Source organism: Notothenia rossii (assembly GCF_949606895.1).
Source record: "Notothenia rossii genome assembly, chromosome: 6".
NCBI lineage: Eukaryota > Metazoa > Chordata > Actinopteri > Perciformes > Nototheniidae > Notothenia > Notothenia rossii.
The window spans coordinates 5373700-5398401 of NC_136909.1; the positions used below are offsets into that span (position 1 = coordinate 5373700).

Sequence of the window (24702 nt, forward strand, 5' to 3'; positions counted from 1 at the left end):
AGAAATGTTCAGATGTTTTAGCATGAAAAATTACTTTTAAAATGTGCCACTGTGTGATTTTATGTCTTGTATACTTATAGTTTCAGCTGTACCATCTAACAGGAGTATTTTGCATGCATGTAAATGGTGTGGATAATGCAGATATCGTATTATTTGCTCAGTACGACAGAAGCAACGAGCACACAGCAGCAGAGTGTGTTATGTGTATTCTCTTAGGAGGACAATCAATATTAGCTAACAGCTAACGACTTTCTGGATGTTTTTCAACAACGACATCTCTGTCTCGTCTCGGTCGTTTGATATAAACCTCCACACTCTTTCTGTTGCCAAAGTAAACACTAACTTGTCCCAGGACTAGCAACTTGCAGCAAAGATAAAAGTATAGCGCGACAGAAACAACATTAACCGTGAGGGAATTCATTCTGCATTTAAGTCTTTCTCAAGATCAACCAGTAAACCACAGATACTGCTATTACAGATAGCCGCCATTTCTGATTATATATTTAATATTCAAGTCATTTTTAATGCTAAAATGTAAGAAAACGCTGTATTTCAGCCTCTCAAATGTGGAGGTTTTCCACTTTTCTTTGTTTTATATCATATTAAGTGATTATATTTTTGCGTGAATGACAAAACAAGACCCTTTATTTCAAATAAATATAAAGAACATATGTAATGCTCCTCCATCTGTACTCTTATTGAATGCTTTTTGAGCAATTCTTCTTTAAATATGGTAGTTAATATGTATTTCTTTGGTTTAGGTACAACATATTAACAACTCAATTGAGTGGGTTTTTTAATGACTAGTTATATTCTACATGTTCTTATAATTGTGTTTGTTTAACACTATTAGCAAACTGTTTCTAAGTTGCCAAAATGTTCCCTAGGGTCATTTTACTCTAGTTCTTCTTATTCTATGCTTTTTAAGTAGCTTCTGTAACACTTAACATGAAACACGTATCTGAGTTCTCTCTGCAGCGACACTAGCATGTTAAATTAAAACCGGGTCAGTTTATATTCCATGTGTCAGAAGGTCAGAGGGTTAACACCCGCGTTAAAGTGTGACCTCTAACTGTGACATAAATATAACAGGACAGCATAGCACGAATTCCCAGCATGCAGTGCAGCGGGACTCGGGGTTAACAAGGCTGGGGCAGCTTCAATAATGGAGAAATAATTAAGAGGAATACTAGCTGATCATTGAGATTCATACAGAGCTGCAGTTCACAAAAAGGATCTCTTTATGTAAGTTATGAAACGCAACGTGACTATTGTTCATCCACCGTCTGCTGATGCTGAAATGATTTATGGTACAGCCCTCTGTCCGACATCATAGCACTCAGGATGTCTCCTGCTGATGTTCAGGTGTATATCAGTATGTAGTGTCTCTACTTTAAAGAGTCCTCTCCTGCTGATGTTCAGGTGTATATCAGTATGTAGTGTCTCTACTTTAAAGAGTTCTCTCCTGCTGATGTTCAGGAGTATATCAGTATGTAGTGTCTCTACTTTAAAGAGTCCTCTCCTGCTGATGTTCAGGTGTATATCAGTATGTAGTGTCTCTACTTTAAAGAGTCCTCTCCTGCTGATGTTCAGGTGTATATCAGTATGTAGTGTTTCTACTTTAAAGAGTCCTCTCCTGCTGATGTTCAGGTGTATATCAGTATGTAGTGTCTCTACTTTAAAGAGTCCTCTCCTGCTGATGTTCAGGTGTATATCAGTATGTAGTGTCTCTACTTTAAAGAGTCCTCTCCTGCTGATGTTCAGGTGTATATCAGTATGTAGTGTCTCTACTTTAAAGAGTCCTCTCCTGCTGATGTTCAGGTGTATATCAGTATGTAGTGTCTCTACTTTAAAGAGTCCTCTCCTGCTGATGTTCAGGTGTATATCAGTATGTAGTGTCTCTACTTTAAAGAGTCCTCTCCTGCTGATGTTCAGGTGTATATCAGTATGTTGTGTCTCTACATGTCTCCATGCTTTAATGTTCAAAAAGCTCTTTATTGTTCTCATACTGCCTGTGCTGCAGCACCTCTTTTCACCCTCTGTCTGAAACCAGAGCCCAGTCTGCTCTGATTGGTTCCACCATGTTAAGAAGTAAACTAATTAGTCCAATGGAGGCGTTTCAGAGATTTTAGCCTTTGCAGAACATGTACATGCAAAGAAACCTACAGGAAAAACAAGAAACCGTTATCAAACTATAATTTGGCGGTCCTTCTGCGGCAACTCTGAGGACCACCAAGGGGACACAAACCTCCTGTTGACTGCCTATAAAGTAAACTATTAATCATAAATCCATACAGTATAACAAAACATAACACACCAATACTCCAGTGTTTGCATATTTTCTGTTACCCTATCCTTGTTATCCCTCAGCACTTTAAAGCTGGCCTTTAATAAAACCTCCTCTGCAGGACTTCACTGCAAATGTGTTCTTCTTCTGTGTTTCTAAATGTCCCCCGGGGCGGCGAGATGAGACAGTTTCCCTCCGTCTCGCTGACATGTCAGGAGACGTTTGCCAAAGAAATAGTCCCTCCGTGGCGGTGGACGCTTGCCAGACGGCGGTAAATGTCACACACTCTCCTGGTGTCTGGAATCTGGGGGCAGGGTCTCTGAGCATCAGCGCCACAAAGAACTTCCATATAAGGTCATCTCTCTCAGGCGCACACACACACACACACACACACACACACACACACACACACACACACACACACACACACACACACACACACACACACACACACACACACACACACACACACACACACACACACACACACACACACACACACACACACACACACACACACACACACACACACACACACACACACACACACACACACACACACACACACACACACACACACACACACACACACACACACACACACACACACACACACACACACACACACACACACACACACACACACACACACACACACACACACACACACACCCCCCAAACGGGCCCCACTGTCAGTACCAGACTCCAAATCTCAGAGGAGAACAAATGCACTGCAGATCTGAGGAAAGTGTCCGACATAGAAACCCTTAAGGAGATAGATCTGTCTCTTTGCTATTTATATATTCATGTTATACCTCTTAATGTGTGTATCTGTATGTACTGTATGTATCTATGTATCTGTATCTACTGTATGTATCTATGTATGTACTGTATGTGTCTATGTATCTGTATCTACTGTATGTATCTATGTATGTACTGTATGTGTCTATGTACTGTATGTATCTATGTATCTGTATTTACTGTATGTATCTGTATCTGTATGTACTGTGTGTACTGTATGTATCTGTATGTACTGTATGTATCTATGTATCTGTATGTACTGTATGTATCTGTATGTACTGTATGTGTCTATGTATCTGTATGTACTGTATGTGTCTATGTATCTGTATGTACTGTATGTGTCTATGTATCTGTATGTACTGTATGTGTCTATGTATCTGTATGTACTGTATGTATCTGTATGTACTGTATGTGTCTATGTATCTGTATGTACTGTGTGTACTGTATGTATCTGTATGTACTGTATGTATCTATGTATCTGTATGTACTGTATGTATCTGTATGTACTGTATGTGTCTATGTATCTGTATGTACTGTGTGTACTGTATGTATCTGTATGTACTGTATGTATCTATGTATCTGTATGTACTGTATGTATCTATGTATCTGTATGTACTGTATGTGTCTATGTATCTGTATGTACTGTATGTGTCTATGTATCTGTATGTACTGTATGTGTCTGTATGTACTGTATATGTCTATGTATCTGTATGTACTGTATGTGTATATGTATCTGTATGTACTGTATGTACTGTATGTATCTGTATGTGTCTATGTATATGTATGTACTGTATGTATCTATGTATCTGTATGTACTGTATGTGTCTGTATGTACTGTATGTATCTGTATGTACTGTATATGTCTATGTATCTGTATGTACTGTATGTGTATATGTATCTGTATGTACTGTATGTACTGTATGTATCTGTATGTGTCTATGTATATGTATGTACTGTATGTATCTATGTATCTGTATGTACTGTATGTACTGTATGTATCTGTATGTACTGTATGTATCTGTATGTACTGTATGTGTCTATGTATCTGTGTGTACTGTATGTATCTATGTATCTGTGTGTACTGTATGTATCTATGTATCTGTGTGTACTGTATGTGTCTATGTATCTGTATGTACTGTATGTGTCTATGTATCTGTATGTACTGTATGTGTCTATGTATCTGTATGTACTGTATGTGTCTATGTATCTGTATGTACTGTATGTGTCTATGTATCTGTATGTACTGTATGTATCTATGTATATGTATGTACTGTATGTATCTATGTATCTGTATGTACTGTATGTATCTGTATGTACTGTATGTGTCTATGTATCTGTATGTACTGTATGTATCTATGTATCTGTGTGTACTGTATGTATCTATGTATCTGTGTGTACTGTATGTATCTATGTATCTGTATGTACTGTATGTGTCTATGTATCTATGTACTGTATGTACTGTATGTATCTGTATGTACTGTATGTATCTGTATGTACTGTATGTGTCTATGTATCTATGTACTGTATGTACTGTATGTATCTGTATGTACTGTATGTGTCTACGTATCTGTATGTATCTGTATGTATCTGTATGTACTGTATGTGTCTATGTATCTGTATGTACTGTATGTATCTGTATGTACTGTATGTGTATATGTATCTGGATGTACTGTATGTATCTATGTATCTGTATGTACTGTATGTATCTATGTATCTGTATATACTGTATGTGTCTATGTATCTGTATGTACTGTATGTACTGTATGTGTCTATGTATCTGTATGTACTGTATGTGTCTATGTATCTGTATGTACTGTATGTACTGTATGTATCTATGTATCTGTATGTACTGTATGTATCTATGTATCTGTATGTACTGTATGTACTGTATGTATCTGTATGTACTGTATGTGTCTATGTATCTGTATGTATCTGTATGTGTATATGTATCTGTATGTACTGTATGTGTCTATGTATCTGTATGTACTGTATGTGTATATGTATCTGTATGTACTGTATGTACTGTATGTATCTGTATGTACTGTATGTGTCTATGTATCTGTATATACTGTATGTGTCTATGTATCTGTATGTACTGTATGTACTGTATGTATCTATGTATCTGTATGTACTGTATGTATCTATGTATCTGTATGTACTGTATGTACTGTATGTATCTGTATGTACTGTATGTGTCTATGTATCTGTATGTATCTGTATGTGTATATGTATCTGTATGTACTGTATGTGTCTATGTATCTGTATGTACTGTATGTGTATATGTATCTGTATGTACTGTATGTGTCTATGTATCTGTATGTACTGTATGTACTGTATGTATCTGTATGTACTGTATGTGTCTATGTATCTGTATGTATCTGTATGTACTGTATGTGTCTATGTATCTGTATGTACTGTATGTATCTATGTATCTGTATGTACTGTATGTGTCTATGTATCTGTATGTACTGTATGTATCTATGTATCTGTATGTACTGTATGTATCTATGTATCTGTATGTACTGTATGTGTCTATGTATCTGTATGTACTGTATGTATCTGTATGTGTCTATGTATCTGTATGTACTGTATGTGTCTATGTATCTGTATGTACTGTATGTATCTATGTATCTGTATGTACTGTATGTGTCTATGTATCTGTATGTACTGTATGTATCTATGTATCTGTATGTACTGTATGTATCTATGTATCTGTATGTACTGTATGTGTCTATGTATCTGTATGTACTGTATGTGTCTATGTATCTGTATGTACTGTATGTATCTGTATGTGTCTATGTATCTGTATGTACTGTATGTGTCTATGTATCTGTATGTATCTGTATGTACTGTATGTATCTATGTATCTGTATGTACTGTATGTGTCTATGTATCTGTATGTACTGTGTGTACTGTATGTATCTGTATGTACTGTATGTATCTATGTATCTGTATCTACTGTATGTGTCTATGTATCTGTATGTATCTGTATGTACTGTATGTATCTATGTATCTGTATGTACTGTATGTGTCTATGTATCTGTATGTACTGTGTGTACTGTATGTATATGTATGTACTGTATGTATCTATGTATCTGTATGTACTGTATGTGTATATATTTAAGTGGGTGTTCTGGTATGTATGTTTATATTTATATATATATTCTTAGGGACGGTGAGAAACAGCATTTCTATCTCCCTATATCACACACACACACACATTGACAACAAAGTTGATTTTGACTTTAGTATTTTTTGTGTGAACAGTCTGACGGCCGTCCACACGGCGGCGTGCGTTGAAGATTCAACGCTTCTGCCCATTCACTTTGAATGGGGTGACGTGACGCTTTGCCGAACTGCATTGTGGTTCCGTCGCTTCGCGTTGCTCGCTTCAAAAGTTGAGAAAAGTTCAACTTTTCAAGCTTCGACGGAAGCGTCAGCCAATCAAATCATATGCCAGTACAAGCTCTAGCCAATCAAACCACTGCTTGTGTGTCCGGGGCGGGAGATTCATGTGATTGGTTGTTGGTCAAGCTTCAACGCACGCTGCCGTGTGGACGCTGCGTGAGTGTAAATGTGTAATATTTGAATGTGAAACACCCTCAGTTCATGCGCAGATGGTTACCCTGAATCACATGGTAGAGAAAGGGCAAAGAAAGCGTGGGAATTAGCTCTGGAAAACCACTGGACTTCAGTAAGAACCATCACTACCTCAGTGTAAAAACACAACTAATCCATGACCAATGTTCTGCACTCGTTTGGAAGACCTTTTTCTGAAGCATGCTCCAGTTTTCTGAAGATGCAAAGGAGTGGAAAGGGTCCCTATTGTAGGAACAGACCGAGCTGCAGTGTGATAACAGATGATCTGTCCGGTGTAGCTCACGCTGTACAGAGCGTCATCCCAGTATAAATACTATCGCCGTTTTCGGGGCTTTGGTGAATTGTCAGATTTCACGCCAATAACTCAGAAATCAGATTCCTCTCTCCAGTTAGTCTTTATAACTTAACACCATTTTGTGTATTTGTTTTACCCCCTCCCAAAATACAGGCGCATCCTAGTATTAATAAAGTCAAATGTATCATGATTAATCTAATTTGACTATATTGAATGACGTACTGCTTGATTACACTCGTCACGATGCTGTTTGTCTTGTTGTGTCGACACACTTCCAGCCGTGATTTGGAAAAGCGGCATATAAATAAATAAATAATCATATTTATTATAATTTGTCTGAGCAGCACAGACAGCCAGCGGCCGCCTCGTCGCTTCAAACGCTCCCAGATTACATTTCAAGACACTAACCAACAAAGACGCCATGCAATAATCGTGTTTGGAGAGAAAGCTCGATGCATTACGGGGACAGTAACGTGATTTCAGAGAGCGAGAGTGATTATTCAGAGCTGCAGCAGCCCTGATCTCTGCAGGGTATTCTGCTCACGTCTCAGTGTTTCCTCTCGCCTGCGTCACGCCTCCTCTGCAAGGCCAGGGTCACTTTGGAGCTCCGGCAGAATATCATGCAGGGAAAAAGGAGCCATTGAGAAAGATATCTGCAGGATTTCTGCTGATTTCTGCTTTAAGATATTTAAGATTCAAGCTATCGGTTTGAAGCGAGTGTTTGAATATGCAGATGACACACGTTCCTCTTTAAACCTGAGCCAAATAATCCCGAAGCCAAAAGAAAATGGCATTTATAGCTTGTTCAAATCTAGCTTGAACTGCTTTTTTTACGTTGTTATGGAAGTGATTTAGGGTTACTCTCATCATGAATTATTCTGCAGATTATTGGGATTATTTCTTGTTTCATTGATCAAATAAAAAGGATAGAATATAATGAAATATGTCCATCAAAATGCAACGTAAATCAAGGCACATTTTTATAATTGTAATAATAAAAAAAAATCACACTATGTATTGAATAACTAGGAATAATCTGTTTTAAATTGGCTTGATAAGAAATGTCGTTTTACAATGAAAATCGCAGAAAATAATCAACATTTTTCATCCAAGTTTCGGAAAGGTCAAAGTCAATTAACGCAAATTTGGCTCATTTTAAGGAAAATATTGCACATTTTGACAAAACGTCTCAATGGCTAAACAAGATATCTATTTTTTCGATTAGACGTTCTGTCTATAATGTCAGAATTGGGAAAGAATCATGAGTAATAATTATCCTAATTTAAAGTAAAATATCCCCCATGTTGCATGTAAGGAAATCTGTCTGTTCGGCTTAATAAGCAATCTTTGCGAATATTACTTTTAGAAATAAAAAGGTCACAAAATGGCTTTAAATGTCTCTAATACGATATAAAACAGAGGAGCGGAGCAGCACATATAATTGGGGGTTATTTTTCCTTCAATCAACTCATAGATCCAATCTGTTAAAAGGAATCTCTGCACAGAATCTCGTAAACGAATCCTTTTAAATGTCATGTTTACGAGAGGTGTGCGTACAGCATCTAACAAACGTCACACACACACCGTCTGCGCATCCTCTGCACACACTGTACATGTGTGTGTGTGACGTTCGTTAGATGTGTAGGAGGAGGAATGCTGAGGTCCTTCTCTTATCTTCACCCTCTGTTTCACCCAGAGGTGATGCAAGAGTGTATTCAGTGCATCGCCGGGGGTTATTTATAGCTCAGATTATGGTATTCTGTATTAATAGAGACGGTGACAGTCCTGCAGATGACAGGTGTCGAATCACAACCTCCCAGCATGCACTGGGGCACATTTCTGCTGCAGGACTCCCCAGTGACCTTGACAAGGGCAGACGGAGAAGCTGGTCTTTTCTTCATCTGATGTTTTTTAGACTTTTTTCCCATTTCAGTTTCTTTATGGAGAAACTCAGTGTTACCAATCTGTCGATTAAAGAGGCCCTATCATGCTTTTTGGGGTCTCTCTTTCCTGTAGTGCGTTCTGAAGGTTTTAGTGCATGTAAATGGTCTGAGAGGCTAAAATCCCTGTGTTCCCTCTCCCTCTGTTTTCTCCCCATCACATGTAACACTCGCGCTTCTATTGGCTAGTGCTCCAACACATTGTACGTGATGTACGGTTGACCAATCACAACAGAGCCGGCCAGCTAACCAATCAGAGCAGACTGGGCTCTGGTTTCAGACAGAGGGTGAGAAGAGGTGCTGCAGCACAGACAGTATGAGGAAAATAAAGAGCTTTGCAAAATAAAATTCATCACCAACGACTGGGATGATTTATAAAGTTTTCGTTGTATGTTTATTTATTGTTATGATGGATAGCGTGAGGTATAAATATGAATAGTCTTTCTTTTACTTTGTTAGTTCAACGTTTTTTCTGAAGGGTAAATTAACTTTCAAACTAAACCTGCTGCTGAACCCGCCAAAAGAAAAAAGATATTCAGATCCATGCATCAATTATATACACACACACACACACACACACACACACACACACACACACACACACACACACACACACACACACACACACACACACACACACACACACACACACACACACACACACACACACACACACACACACACACACACACACACACACACACACACACACACACACACACACACACACACACACACACTAAAGTGCCCAGCCCTTGAGACAATGGGTTAATAAGAGCAGCTGAAAATACTTCTCTCTCTCTCGCAGGGTGAGTCACCTCTGCAGTGGCACATGGTGATGGAGAGGGGGGGGGGGGGGGGGTAACTGAAGCTGGTGCTAAATGTGATCCATGACCATATGTGGACTCCAGCAATCACACATCTGTCATATTAACACACCAGGTCTTTAATTTCATCTGAATCATGTTTAAAAAGCAGGGGAAAGCAGCGTTGAATGGGTCTCTTAATTCTCTTACTGCAGGGGTTTCCCACACATAGATTTGACTTGCACAAAGTATATTAACGTCCACCAAAGTATATTTCGCGACCCATTTAGGTTTAAATAATGTTCATCCGTCCGCGTGCACGACGCCATCCGCGATCGATTAACTACAACGGCCCTTCTTTAGCTGTTTGCTAGGGTCTGCTTCATGCGCTCCGCAGTAACGCTCCTGCGAGGCTCCGGCGAAAAGTTCATGCTTTTTTGCTTCATGCTCCACTCGCCCCCCCCCCCCCCCCGTTCTCGACTACCGCCACAAGTATATTTGAGATCTGTGGGAAACACTGTAATGTCTTTTATTTCTGTCAAGCACTTTGAATTGCCTTGCGTTGAAAGGTGCAGCATGAAGGAACTTGCCTCGCCTCAATGTGCATGTTGCATCCAGGTGTTCGCTGAGAGGGAAGTCTTTAAGTTAAGGCTGCAATATGGACAAGAGCAATATCCAAAAAGAGGCAACACGTGAAAATATCTAAATGTAATTCAGTAACGTATGGAAAGAAATGTGTTCCTCTCGTAAAGAAAAACAACATCTTTTAATATTTAATTAATTATTACTTGGTTTTCTTGACTATTATTGTTAAAATTAAAATGCAAATATCAGTCAAAAATAATTACAACTAGTTATAATTTTTAAATCTTATAGTCCGATAATAAATCAAAATAAAAACTTGATCAGCTCCCTGATACTCTAAGCCAGTGGTTACCAACCTGGGGGGGCGCCAAAGATCGCAGGGGGGGCGCCAGGCCTCAGATGATTTGAGGCCAAATATCGTATTTAGACTTTTTTTTTTTTACATATTGTAAAGCAATACATGATTGACACTAAAAGCCTTGTCTCTACATTACAACAGTGTTGGGTGTAACGCGTTACAAAAGTAACGGAGTTACAGTAATATATTACTTTTTGCTGTAACGAAGTAATGTAACGCATTACTAATGAAATGTGGGTAATATATTACCCGTTACAATGCTCAGTAACGCAGTTACAACACATTTTAACCCGAAATTAAATGGTGTTTTGTTTTTTAAGAAATGTATTAACATAGCGAGACATTCCGACACCGGACAAATTGTGCGGGTAGATTAGTAAACCTGGTGTTTACCCTTCAGGCTTCGCATCGAGATCTTCGGGGAAGTTGAACGTTATGCAACCATTCAAAAAAGAGAACGTAGCGAAAAATACAAACAACAAATTGTGTCAGGTGCGCGTGACCTGCTCCGCTGCGCGTGCATCATTTCCAAAGTGCTTCCACAGCAGTGACACACATCTGATCTGTGGATAATCATTTATACGAAAATGGTTAAAGCAACCATCACTAAACGCCAGCAACACTGCATCTACTGCAGACAGTAGCAACAGGTCAGATGCGGACATCACGTTACCCTCCGTTGTGGACACTAGCTTACTCCCGCCTGACTCGCCGGCCCCGGAGCAGCAGTCTTCGTCGCCCGAAACTACGCCGCCCCTCTGTGGCCCGCAGGTGCCAGGTATATCTAAACAACTACCCGCCTGTACAGTGGGGTAAGGCGGTCATTTTGCAGCTTGTGGTATAAAAATAGACAATGGCTAGAATATTCATGTGAAAATAGTACCATATTCTGACATGCCTGTAGAAATGTTGGGTCAAAAATAATGCATACAATAGCACAGATGCCTTCACCACGAATGGCTACAAAAATATCTCATATCCCAAGCTTATTATCAACGAGCTGATGTTGCAGCTGAAATGTTCTCCAGGTCACAAAGTCAACCTCACATGATGATGTGATACCAGTTTTCAAGCACAGTAAATATTCTCTTCCCAGCGTATATGATGGGACCAAGGTGATGATGTAGTAGGCTACATGGTTTTAATAATACTTTTGCCTTTCAATGTTTGCCATTTCAAACCATGAGCATGGTTTAAATAATATTTGCCTTGATTTACAATATGTTAACCTTCATTATAGTCCTTGACAGCGGTCTGTACTGCTGTATTAACAACGTGTCACATGTTAAGAATTTACAATCAGAATCGAGTATTCAACTAAGCCGTGTAATACAAGTTGTTAGTAGCCTTAAGGGCCTACACAGTTGATATGCTATACCACATTGCCCTTCACTGGATGCATAATGAGCTGCACTAAACTACATTTTAGCATTTAAAATACCTAGCTATTCTTTTGCGGTTATTTTGGTGAAAGTAACTAAAAAGTAACTAAAGTAGTGTAACTCATTACATTTCAGAGACAGTAATATTGTAATGTAACTTATTACTTTCAAAAGAGAGTAATAAGTAATATGTAATATATTACATTTTGGAAGTAACTTGCCCAACACTGCATTACAATAAAACAAAAAATAATTGATTGATTCATTTGAATACAAATTCAAGTTAGTAGCTATTAAAGGCATAAAAAGACAGAAGTGTATAATTCTTTCTCTAATAGAAATGTTCCTTCTGCCCGTAAAGTGTCCAAACCGGGCTTTACTGGATAAGCGCATTTTTAAAACATAGTCATCGTCCATGCCGGTTTCAGTTTGATTATTTGTCACAGTTGCTCCGATCAGATCGGTCTCCTCCATTCTGTAGATTATTACGACTTTTGAATCCACATAAACACATCGGCAAAACCCGCCTTACTTTGAGCATGTGTTTTAAACAGTTTAATCCCTTTGTGAATTGTTTCCACTTGCGCCGTCCTTTAATTTCTTCATACAGCGGGAATCCAAATGAATTAATCCTGAGTCTTGCGCCCCCCCCCCCCCCCCCCGTGTGTGTGTGTGTGTGTGTGTGTGTGGGAGGGCGCAACTTCCAACCGGAGTCATTTGGGGGGGCTCTTGGGAAAAAAGGTTGGGAACCCCTGCTCTAAGCAACACAACAATATAACTTGCAACAGATATTGAAGTGTTTTGAATTCAGTCTTTCTGCTGCTTTCAGTATAAAAACAATGCCCTTCAACATCAAGCCTTCATCAAGACCTTGACTTAGTTTAAGGTAACGCAGACGATCGTCCTACCTGCGATCTCCACGATGTCTCCGGGCACGATGTCCCGAGCTTTGATCCTCTGCACCGTCTTCCTGTCCTGACGGTAAACTTTCCCCATCTCCGGCTCGTACTCCTTCAGCGCCTCGATGGCATCCTCAGCGTTACGTTCCTGCAGAGAGGGAGACGTTCAGAGAGGAGGACTTCACATACGCTACACTCTAGGTACTGTCTAAGAACTGGATATCATAGCATCTATGTTTTACTGGTTTTAAAGGCTGCGTTACAGTAAAACATGTAATCTGTTACTGTAAGATCTCTTTAATGTTTATCCATTCAAAGAATCCACATCTCTGACGGTTATTCATCTAAAAAGGAGCCATGAATGTCAGAAAATTGTGATTTCTGTTGTGAAAAGACAGTCCTGATTATTGTGAAGGGTGAAATATGAGTCAAGGAAGACCTCATTACATTTTGGAGTTGATCCGAAACACTGGGCGAATACACGTTATTTTTCCAGTTGTGTTGCATTCATGTGGTGTTGGAATAATCAGAAAAATGAGTTTGCAAAATCTAAAACGGACACAGTGAATACAGAAATACAAAACATCTTCTGTCTAGTGCAAGGTATATGCAGGAATCCTGAAGTCAGATGTAATCCCTTTGAGACCTTTTTTAAGACCCTTCCCATACATTTGAAGACCTCATCGCCACTTTGAGTTCTAACCGGTAACCTTGGCGACACACTTTACCTCAAATTCACTATATACAGTATTGATTGTCCTTCCTCCTTATCTTCCAACCATTTGGACGCAGACTTGCATTTCCCCATAACGATGTTGTTTAACAACCGGCGTAAACGGGCCTTCGCGTGCTATCAAGCAGGGAGCGTGCGATGTCCTGTTCAGGTGACGTCAAATCCAACGGGACGCCATAAATAAAGTACACAGAATCACACTACACACCTACGCCATGATTACATTCAGGCAGACTGTAGAATACAACCTCTTTGGACCATTGATATACTTATTGAAAACAAGCTACAAAATGTAACACCTTGGAAAATGCCGTTTAATACTTTTTAATAGCCTTCATTTTGGCTAAATTGATTTATCAACTTTTAATACTTTTTAAGACCCCGCGGACACCCTTGGTCTAGAGTCAATGTTGTTTCCAAATGATTTAAGCCTCTTAAAGACACTGATGTCAAACTTGGGAATTTGGATCATCCAAGGTGCTCCTGAATGCACCATCTGATTTTAGGTTTTGAACATTTTGATGTTGGGCAAAAGAAAATCGGAGTGTATTTACAATTCATGGGGGGCAAACAAGTTATTAACAGCTTTTATTGACATTGCGAGATAGGCCAGTGTTGCATTCATGTGGTGTTAGAATAATCAGAAAAATTAGATTCCGAGTTGGTAAATTCACCCTTTAAGTCCAACAAAAAGATATAAATAGAGATTTTAACATGTTATTCAAACACTCTGAACAATAATCCACTAAGAGAATGGAAAATTTAGCTATAAGGATTAGAAATTAAGTTCATACACGTCAAATAAATCCTACAAATTGATGTCTATGATTAGCATTTTCCTCTCCTTCTTTATCTCCTTCTTTCTGCATTTTGTTTTTTGTTTTGTCTGCCCTATTTCCATTTACCAATTTCTTTAAAATGCAAATAAAAAAACAAATAAACCAAAGCGCCTGCTCACCTGCCACACCCCGACGATGGCGTTGGCGATAAGAATCAGTAAAATCACAAACGGCTCCACGAAGGCTGTGATCGTTTCCTCGCCCTCCTCGAACCACGCCAGCACCTGAACACAGAGACACGCTTTGTTAGAAACACATCTAACAGAATGAACAGTGAAAAGAGAACATGTCCAAATCCAGTGTTCATAATCCATAAAAACATTCATATAAAATCCCTCCATCTAGATTACATTATTGAATTAGGGACATGAACTGGACACGTTTGTTTTTATATCTTAAAACGGCACCAGTGTTTATTAAAAACCCTCCCCCCCCTTAATTTGGTGTTCAAATTTGACCGGTTCTGTTTTAACTGCTATTACATTAACACAAAAAACATTAATCATCCCCACATTTCATTTAACACCCTTTCAAACTGTACATATTGTATCAGACTCCTGGTATACATGAACAACTGCAGTAAATATACAAAGAACAGACACTGAACATGTATTAAGTGTGCCAGGTGTGATCCATGTGGGGGGAGGGGCACATAAGAGCGGGAAATGTATCATAAAGTGGGGAAACACATCTAGTGTGTGTGTGTGTGTGTGTGTGTGTGTGTGTGTGTGTGTGTGTGTGTGTGTGTGTGTGTGTGTGTGTGTGTGTGTGTGTGTGTGTGTGGTCGGAGCCCTCCCACTGAGGGCGAGGACCCAAATTTGGTTTCGAGTGGTGCTCTGTCCCCTCGTCAGACAGCGGACACTAACACCTCCGTATCACCCCACACGTAAATTATTCCCTAATGGAGCCTGTCCACGGTCACACCCACACACAGTAGGAGTTAACTCTTACTGGCTGCTAAAAACACAAACACACGCACACGCACAGCACACGCACACGCACACACACACACACACACTAGCACACGCACACACACACACACACACACTAGCACATGCACACACACACACACACACACACACACACACCTGTCTACAGATTTCTTCCCCTTAATCCACTAAACGTTAGGTAGCTAGCTTATGTTAGCATTACATAATGCCTCATTTGTATATTTAAACATAACATTTCAGAAAACTTGCAATACAAAAGATAATTGTCTTACTGTCATTAATAAACTGGGTAAGTGTCATGATGATATCTATTAGTTAACTTTTTTACCCTATCCATGGTATGTACGAAATGCATGAATATACACTTTATTACTAAAGATATATGCTTTTTAAATGGCATTATTTTCTGATTTATGGAGTGGTACAAAGAGAAATATTTTACTCAACTCTACTTCAACAAAATGAAACAATAATTTTGAAACAGGCTTTAACCAATGTTATCATTTCTGACCTTGAAATGTATGCAAATTAGCCATATTTTAATAAGATAATGCCTAATTTGCATAGTTTTACATATGATTACAGAAAACCTGTAATTCAAAAGTTAAATGTCTTCATATCATAAGTCAACTGAGGACATTTCATAGATATATATTTTAGTTAAATGTTTCACCCTATTCACCTGTCCATGACTTGCTGCACAGACTAAAAAGTCCTGCTTCTTTATGGCACTTTTTCCTCACTTTAAGAAGTGCTTGCTCATGAAGCCATTACATAATGTGATTAAACATTTAACTGTCTCACAGTGAAAGTCAAAGGGGGGAATGTGTGTGTGTGTGTGGGGGGGGGGGGGGGGGGGGGCTACTGACACAGCAACCATGCTGGAAATGTCTTACTGTGCACATGGTGAGAGAAACTCAATCTGCTTCTGTCACCATTCCTCAGATGTCAGCTGTTCAGCCTTTAATACGTGTGTGTAACCTCAGCCGGGTTAAACACACTGAAGACGTTCACACTTCAGCACCATGCACCGCGTAAATCACCCCCGACACTTGGGGTTTAATAATAATCCCGTCTGCAAATGTGCCTTCACATAAACACTCCTTCACCCCGAGGTGGGAATGGGGAGCTATTTGTGGGACGATGGGCTCTCCTCAGAGTCATAAACAAACATACATACTAACACTAGGAGATAAACTTGCAGCCGGCAGAAGAATAGGTACAATTAAGCTTATTTAGCATGAATGTAATTAAATGTAGGGATGTAGAATAGGGAAACACATAAATACTTTCAAAAAACCAAGCTGCGGAAATTAGAACAATTTGATTATACGACTATTTTTGTTCAATTTCAAGTCTTTTGTCTTGTTTTTTTTCACTGCCTTTTAGGGCAGGCAGAATTGAAATACTCAATTAAACTTGTATTTCACTACATTTTCAGGAGATTTCTGGTACTAGTAGTTACATTCATATGTGTTTCAAGGAGTCTAATCACATTTATGTGTCATTTTATTTGTAATTACTACAGTTTTGGTCCATAAAAGTCAGAGCGGTGCTTATTTTCTTGCTTTTCTGGAATTTCTGGAAGAATATTAGGGGGAGTTACGCCTCTGCCATTTAACATACACTACAATAACAATCCCATCTGCAAATGTGTGTTAGCATACACACTCCTTCACCCTGAGGTGGAAAGGAAGAGCCATTTGTAGGATGCTTAACGTCAGTGTTCGAATTACCCATTTGCTTTCGGGGGAGCCCTATTTTTCCACGCACATCCTGCTACTATCCCACGCGCGCTCTGTTGATTGGCGCAGCAGCGCGGATTCGATCAGACGGTGTCACTTCGCCGTTGTTGAAGCCTCTTCACGCTCCGCATCGGCAGGCCTCTCCCTCGGTGTGGAGCTCTCAAACTCGACCCTAACGCCGCTTACAGCCGGCCAACTAAGAGTTGTTCCGTTCACGTTGTCATTTTTAGACTCCTTTGCTTCTTTGCTTGTGAATCCAAAAGCTGCGACGCTTGGCTGTTTTCGTTTTGCAATATTTTTTATTACAAAGACAGAGTTAAAAATATATCAATGAACATTTCAAATACCGGCATCGCCACCGTAACCATAGCAACGTAAGTAGAGCAAATAATGCAGCGCCGCCACGTACAGATGGCAACACCCAGAAATATTCACAAATATAAAACAAATATTCAGAAACTGTAATGAACAATGACTATTATTTATTTCAAGAACTGTTATTTACAGAAACTCAACATTTCTAATCTGTGTGAAACAAATATGCACGATGTTTTGGGCTCCCCCTATTTATCTCAAAGTCAGCCTTCAGGGGAGCGCCCTCCCTCTTCGGGGGAACCAAGCTCCCCCTAGCTCCCCCCCATTTCGAACAGTGCTTAACGTAATGTTTGGCTTATAGAGAAATAATGTAGGGAAATACTCACAAAAGATATACACGCGGCCAGCAGAAGAATTCGAACCAATAAATCTTCAAATTGTTCAAGGACAAGCTCCATCAAAGATTTCCCTGCAAAAACATAAAGTAGGTTATAAAAACCATCCATTACAGACACTGGTTATTATCATAAAATGACAGTAAGAGACATTCAGTGCTTACCTTCTTCTGCTGGTAACTCTGTGTGTGGGGATCCAGGAAACACGCAGGAAATGAAAGAAAAAGAAGGTAAGGTTAGTATAAAAACTATTACATAACACACAATGACAGATGGAGACAAGCACCTCCTGTTTCCTGATGGGGAGCTGACTCCTACAACAAGAGGAGGGCAATATGTTCCCTTAATTCGAGCTCAATTACTCAAAATGAATTGGAATCACCAGGGAGTAGCGCAGTGAAAAAGCTATTTTTGTAGGTTGGCCCTGAAGGCAGCATCTCCCTTGTTCCCTCCACAAAAAGCCCATGTGATTTTGGATTATTGCAAAAAACACATTTTGTTCAGCAGGATAATCTCCACACATTAACACCACCGCTAAGCTAAAGGCGGCTAATGTTGGGCTATAAAGGAACTACAGCACGGTCACATGACTTCACGTCACCACCGCTAAGCTAAAGGCGGCTAATGTTGGGCTATAAAGGAACTACAGCACGGTCACATGACTTCACGTCACCACCGCTAAGCTAAAGGCGGCTAATGTTGGGCTATAAAGGAACTACAGCACGGTCACATGACTTCACGTCACCTCCGCTAAGCTAAAGGAGGCTAATGTTGGGCTATAAAGGAACTACAGCACGGTCACATGACTTCACGTCACCACTGCTAAGCTAAAGGCGGCTAATGTTGGGCTATAAAGGAACTACAGCACGGTCACATGACTTCACGTCACCACCGCTAAGCTAAAGGCGGCTAATGTTGGGCTATAAAGGAACTACAGCACGGTCACATGACTTCACGTCACCACCGCTAAGCTAAAGGCGGCTAATGTTGGGCTATAAAGGAACTACAGCACGGTCACATGACTTCACGTCACCACTGCTAAGCTAAAGGCGGCTAATGTTGGGCTATAAAGGAACTACAGCACGGTCACATGACTTCAGGTCACCACCGCTAAGCTAAAGGAGGCTAACGTTGGGCTATAAAGGAACTACAGCACGGTCACATGACTTCAGGTCACCTCCGCTAAGCTAAAGGCGGCTAATGTTGGGCTATAAAGGAACTACAGCACGGTCACATGACTTCACGTTTCCACCGCTGAGCTAAAGGCAGTTAATGCTGGGCGTGATGACGTTAAGTCGTCTCATTTAGACACTTGTTAGCAACCGCCATTTGAAAATAAAACATTCACAATTATCCTCATAGTGGAAATTCACCACAATCAACTTATTGTGAGTTTGTTTAATCAGGTCCAGTGATAAAATCTCACATTGTCCCAAACAGTATCAGGTTATACTTCTTACAGAGTGGCCTTTAAATCCACTCCCTTAGCCTTTAATACACAATAGGCCCAAAATAAAAAGGAAACTCTGTAAAGGTCAATGAGATTTAAAGAGGGGTTCCTACCCGGTGTAATTAATATAAAACAGCTGCTGAAGCCTGTCACTATGACCAGGCCAAAATAAATCACAATATTCTCCCAAAAACAATCAAAAGATTCACAAAACTCTGCATTTCCCCCATATTTAATGCAACAACAAAATACCTTTTTAATGTTTTAGTGATATTTAAAGAGTCTTAAGGATCTTTTCTCTCACAGTAAGTTGAGTGCGGTGTATTTTCATTAGCAGGTTGATGGTGAAAATCGTTGAGTGACTTTAAAAAGCTTCCCACCTCGCAATGATTGTAAAAATGCTCAAAATTCTGACTTAAATCTAAAATAAAATGAGGACAAAATGTTATATTTCTTTCTGGAAATCTCAAGAATTATGAACTTGAGAACTCACAACTCAACCAAAATATCCCTTTTGATCAGATCTGATCAGATTTACATGTGGCCCTAACTCTCCTCCGTAGAAATTGGTATCTTTAATCGTGATATTAATATCAAATCCGACAACGTCCCTTCACTAACTAACATTAGTATCAACAGAATGGCATATTAATCCACTCCCTTAACCTTTAATACACAATGGGACAAAAATAAAAAAGGAAACTCCAATCAATGTAAAGGTCAATGTGATTCAAAGGGGGGGTTAGTATATCCTCCATGACCTCCCGGGTGATATTAATATAAAACAGCTGCTAAAGCCTGGAACAAGAGAGATTAACTTCAACGTTACTGAAATCATCCCGTGGACGCTGTTCAAACTCTGTCCGCACGATGTGATGCACTTCAGCTTTGAGAAACATCCAACAAGGTTATCGTGTGACACCATATTCTACGAGTGCTGCCAATAACTTCACAGTGAGGGCGCTTTACAGGCAAAAACATGAGATTTGGACTCATTTAGATGCAATAACTCTTTTCTTTTAGACTAGTTCGGGTGAAAAGCATCCAAAATGCACATTTCAGGTATTTCTAAAAAATGTGTCTGTAGATTTCACTCAAACGCTCTAAATGTTAGCATTAGATAAAGCCCAATAATCATATTTAAGCATAAAATGTCGGAAAAATAATTGTCATAATGTACGTAATCAGCTAGGGAAGTTTCATGGTGATATTTAATAGTTAAAATGTTCACACTGCCATGATGACCTTGATAAGTTGTATGTCATTGCCCTATTGTAAAATATAAAGATTAATGTTATGGACCATTCGCACTAAATATTATAACGAACTCAATACTTTATCGACTTATCGTACGATGTTTTTAATACGATCGGTATCTATTTTACGTTACCAACTCAACGTACGATATATGGACATGACATCAAGGATGTGTTATGCCGTTACTGACTTATCGTACGATATATGGACATGACCTTGATCATTTGTACGTTATTGACTTATCGTACAATAAAGGGAAATACTCTATACTTTTTAACTTACAAACTTATCGTAGGATATTTGCACATGTTTGCGATAACTTTCTCGTACACTATATGAACATGATTATTTTAACGCTACAATCTTGCCGTACAATATGCATGGACATAACTTCGATTATTGATATGAGATATGCAAGATATGAGTTATTTTAGAATATGGAGAAATTACCTTTCACGTTAACAACTTATCGTACAACAAGTGAACATGACCTTGATCGTTTTAACGTTATCAACTTCACGTAAAATGTATGAACATGGCCTCAAGGATTTATTACATTATCAGCTTATAATTACAGGACCTTAATTGTTTTAAAAATGTGCGCACATTATTGTAGGACATATGGAAAATACCTCTTTTTATGTTAACACTTTATTGTTACAAACATGTGACCTTGACCATGCCGACTTCAATGTTGCTGCCTGAGTTTCCCTGTTATTAAAAAACCTGGGTATTTTAGTGACCAGAGCAGGATGTCATTTACTGTTTTGATCGTATGATTATTGTTATATTTATACGTTATTTAATGGATATTGAGCCTACACATAAACTCCCATTAAAGCCCTAGAACATTCTCAAGAAAAAGTGCATTGCTCATTGAAAGGGTGTACTTGAATTGTAATGCCAGTAAATTATTATTTTATAATCCAATTGGGCTTAAAATGACAGAAATATCGCAATAAGTGATCGGTCAACATATCGTATAACTTAAGTAGCTATCTTGATGTGACTTGACACAATGTTACATTGATGTTACTAAACATTATATCGTCACAGTGTTCAACAACGTTACGATAATTGTACAATACTTAACATTTTTGTTACCGGAGAGGGTCCATTTAATTAGGATATTTAAACAAAAATAATCCCGATAAAGTTCTAGAATATTCTGAAGAAAAAAGTTCATAGCTCTTTGAGAGGGTGTGCTTTTATTATCATGATATTATATGGGCTTAAAATAATAATCGCAATAAATTATCTGACAACATTATCGTCTAATTTAAGTAGTTATCGTGACTAGATACAAGGTTGCATTTAGTTACCATACCTGACAACTATACGATATTGTTTCAATGCCTTAAAATGTGCCAGTGTTTAACAATGTTACATTAACTTATCATATCTAATGATGTAACAATCTCAAAATAATAATAACATATCAATTACAATTTCAACCAATAAAATCCTATTGAAGTTCTAGAACATTCTCAAGAAAAAAGTTAATTGCTCTTTGAAAGGGTGTGCTTTAATTATCATGCCATTATCTGATTATAATATGTTAAAATAGGCTATAATTAATCATCGCAATACATAATTGAAGTAGTTATCGTGACATGAAACAATGTTGCATTTAGTTACCATATCTGACAACTACACGATACTGTGACCATGCCTTACAATGCTACATTGACTTATCATATCTAATAATTTAACAATCTGAAAATAATAATACACTTATAATATGCTTTCTACACGACGGGAGACCCTGGAGGTGACGTCGGCTGTAACCCCTCACTGAGGCCGGCCAGCAGAGAGCCACCGGCCGATGCTCCTCATGACTTTTCCCCCATATCCTGCTCCATATCCTGCATACTGATCTCACACCGGCCATGCGTGCTGCGATGACAAGACATTTCTGAGCCAAGTCTCATTCACGGCATGTTACCCATTCACAGTGGTTCAGATAAAATACAAAAAAAGGTGCTGTTTTTTTACCGTTTAGGCCCCATTTGTCCCTGAGTCGCTTCACCTCGTCCAGGGAAAGTCCTGTGCTCTCATTGACGCAGAAATGACTGTAAACTTCTTCCACACTCTTGGTGTGAGAGTTCTCCATGGCGGCTGCTTTCTCCCACGGCACAGCTTGGTAGGTCTCTTTAAAAAAAAAAAAACAGTTCAATTAATCAAAAAGGAGTTTTCCCACTTGGATAGATATCGACGGATTCGGGATTAGTGTGTCCCCCCGTTGTGATTCTTTTTTTTCTCCAATTACGCACAAAAAACGCACAAAACGTGTTGAGTTCCTGCTCCCTGTCTGTCTGCGGTGGAAATGCTCTCTTATGTCCGGAAATGGTGCAGCAGTGTCCCGCAGGCTGCATTCACCCGGTTCAGTGCTGTGAGTAACCGTGCCGTGCCGTGCCGTGGCTCCTGAGTGTGGCCGCTGTGGGTGCTGACAGTGACAGCCGGGCTTTATCTCCTCGCTGCTGCCCCTCTCCACTGCGCTGCATGTGGACTCATATCATTGGACGAGCCCAGGAAGCGACGTTCAAACCGAGGGAGAAAAAACCCAGGAAGATAAAAAAAAGTGGAAGACATTTATCCCATGCAAACACTGGGGCTTCCGCTGCATGCAAACCAGGAAGTCATGGTAACAACACTATAATAACATGCAAACAAAATGAAGTAAACAACTGAACATAATAGGCCACATTTAAATATAATAATTATGAAAAAAAATCAAATGAAAAGTAAAAAATACTTGTGATAGTTTAATTAAAACATGTTTAAAATATTGTTAAAAATACAATTAATACATATTATTAATTACAAGTATATAATATTGTTTATTTTAAGTTAAATTAAATGTACTCAACAACTTAAACAAAATTAATTAATATAAACATAAATAATAATACAAAAAATGAATAAATAGGGGTTTCATTATCAAATGATACAACAAAATAGCAAATGTAATCAACAAGTATATCATGAATGTAATGTTAAAGTCCTCTAAAGTTCAACATGATGAATTGATATAAGTAAAAAGAAATAATAATGATTATTTAAAATATAAAATATAGGTAAAATAAGAAATAAAAGTTCTTCTTACAATTTATTCTTAAAGTTGTATCACCTTTATTTATCACATATTTATATATTATATACATGTATCAGTTTAAATACATTCTTTAAATAGAAATACAAGTCCCATGAAATTGGGGTAACTTTTGTTGTTTAACATTTATGTATGTAAAACAAAACTGACCAAAAGAAATATAATACCTGATCAAGTTAGATCCCGCCTCTCACAGTGCGCTGAGATGTGTTACTACCTGTAGTACTCATCACTGTACCCTGTATGCCAGGGCAGGTCTGCCTTCACTCACTGTACGGAGGCTCAGTCATGTTCATCTACAAAGCCATGCTGGGTAAACACCGTCGTACATCTGCTCTCTGATCACACAGAGAGTTGCAGGTAGCTACTGCCTGAGATCTCATGATGTGGTTTTGTTGAATGTGCCAAGTGCTAGGACTGACTTAGGGACGAAAGCTTTTATGTGCCCAGCTCCTCTAACTTGGAACAGTCTGCAAAAAGATTTGAAACTGAGCAATTTGGTTCCACTGCATGTTTTTAAAGCTTGGATAGGTGCTATGCAATCTGATCCTGTTGGTTAGGTATGTACATTGTAAATCCCTGTATCTATGTTGTCCTTTTAGTTGTTTTGTTGTGTTCTGTTTTTCTACTTGCAGCAGGTCTCCCTTGAAAAAGGCTGATCCACTGAGGCTGTGGCTCAGTGGGTAGTGTGCTGGACTTCAAAACAGGGGATAGCAAGTTCGAGTCCCACTGCAGTCAGCATGTCGTTGTGTCCCTGAGACACTTCACCCCAAATGTCTCCTGTGGGGATTGTCCACAGTAAGCGTCTAACAAATGACATGTAGTGAAAAAAGAGATCGATGATCACCTGGTTAAATACAGGTTTGAAATGAAATAATGATAATAACAAATATTAGAAAAAGGAAAATGTACACCCTCTTTGACCTTATAATTTATTTTCATTTCAGTTTCAT

At 38.9% G+C, this 24702-nt stretch overlaps 1 protein-coding gene across 1 annotated transcript in view; it reads right to left on the reverse strand.

The window, feature by feature from the left end:
* Nucleotides 1–23158, reverse strand: part of atp2a2a (ATPase sarcoplasmic/endoplasmic reticulum Ca2+ transporting 2a) — a 69146-nt gene extending 45988 nt beyond the window's left edge. The window contains 5 exon segments of the mRNA XM_079688808.1: nucleotides 12963–13101; nucleotides 14645–14749; nucleotides 17922–18004; nucleotides 18095–18112; nucleotides 22633–23158. Of these exon segments, the coding sequence (XP_079544934.1) occupies nucleotides 12963–13101; nucleotides 14645–14749; nucleotides 17922–18004; nucleotides 18095–18112; nucleotides 22633–22750 (463 nt within the window). The 5' untranslated portion in view covers nucleotides 22751–23158.
* Nucleotides 23159–24702: the final 1544 nt, after the last annotated feature.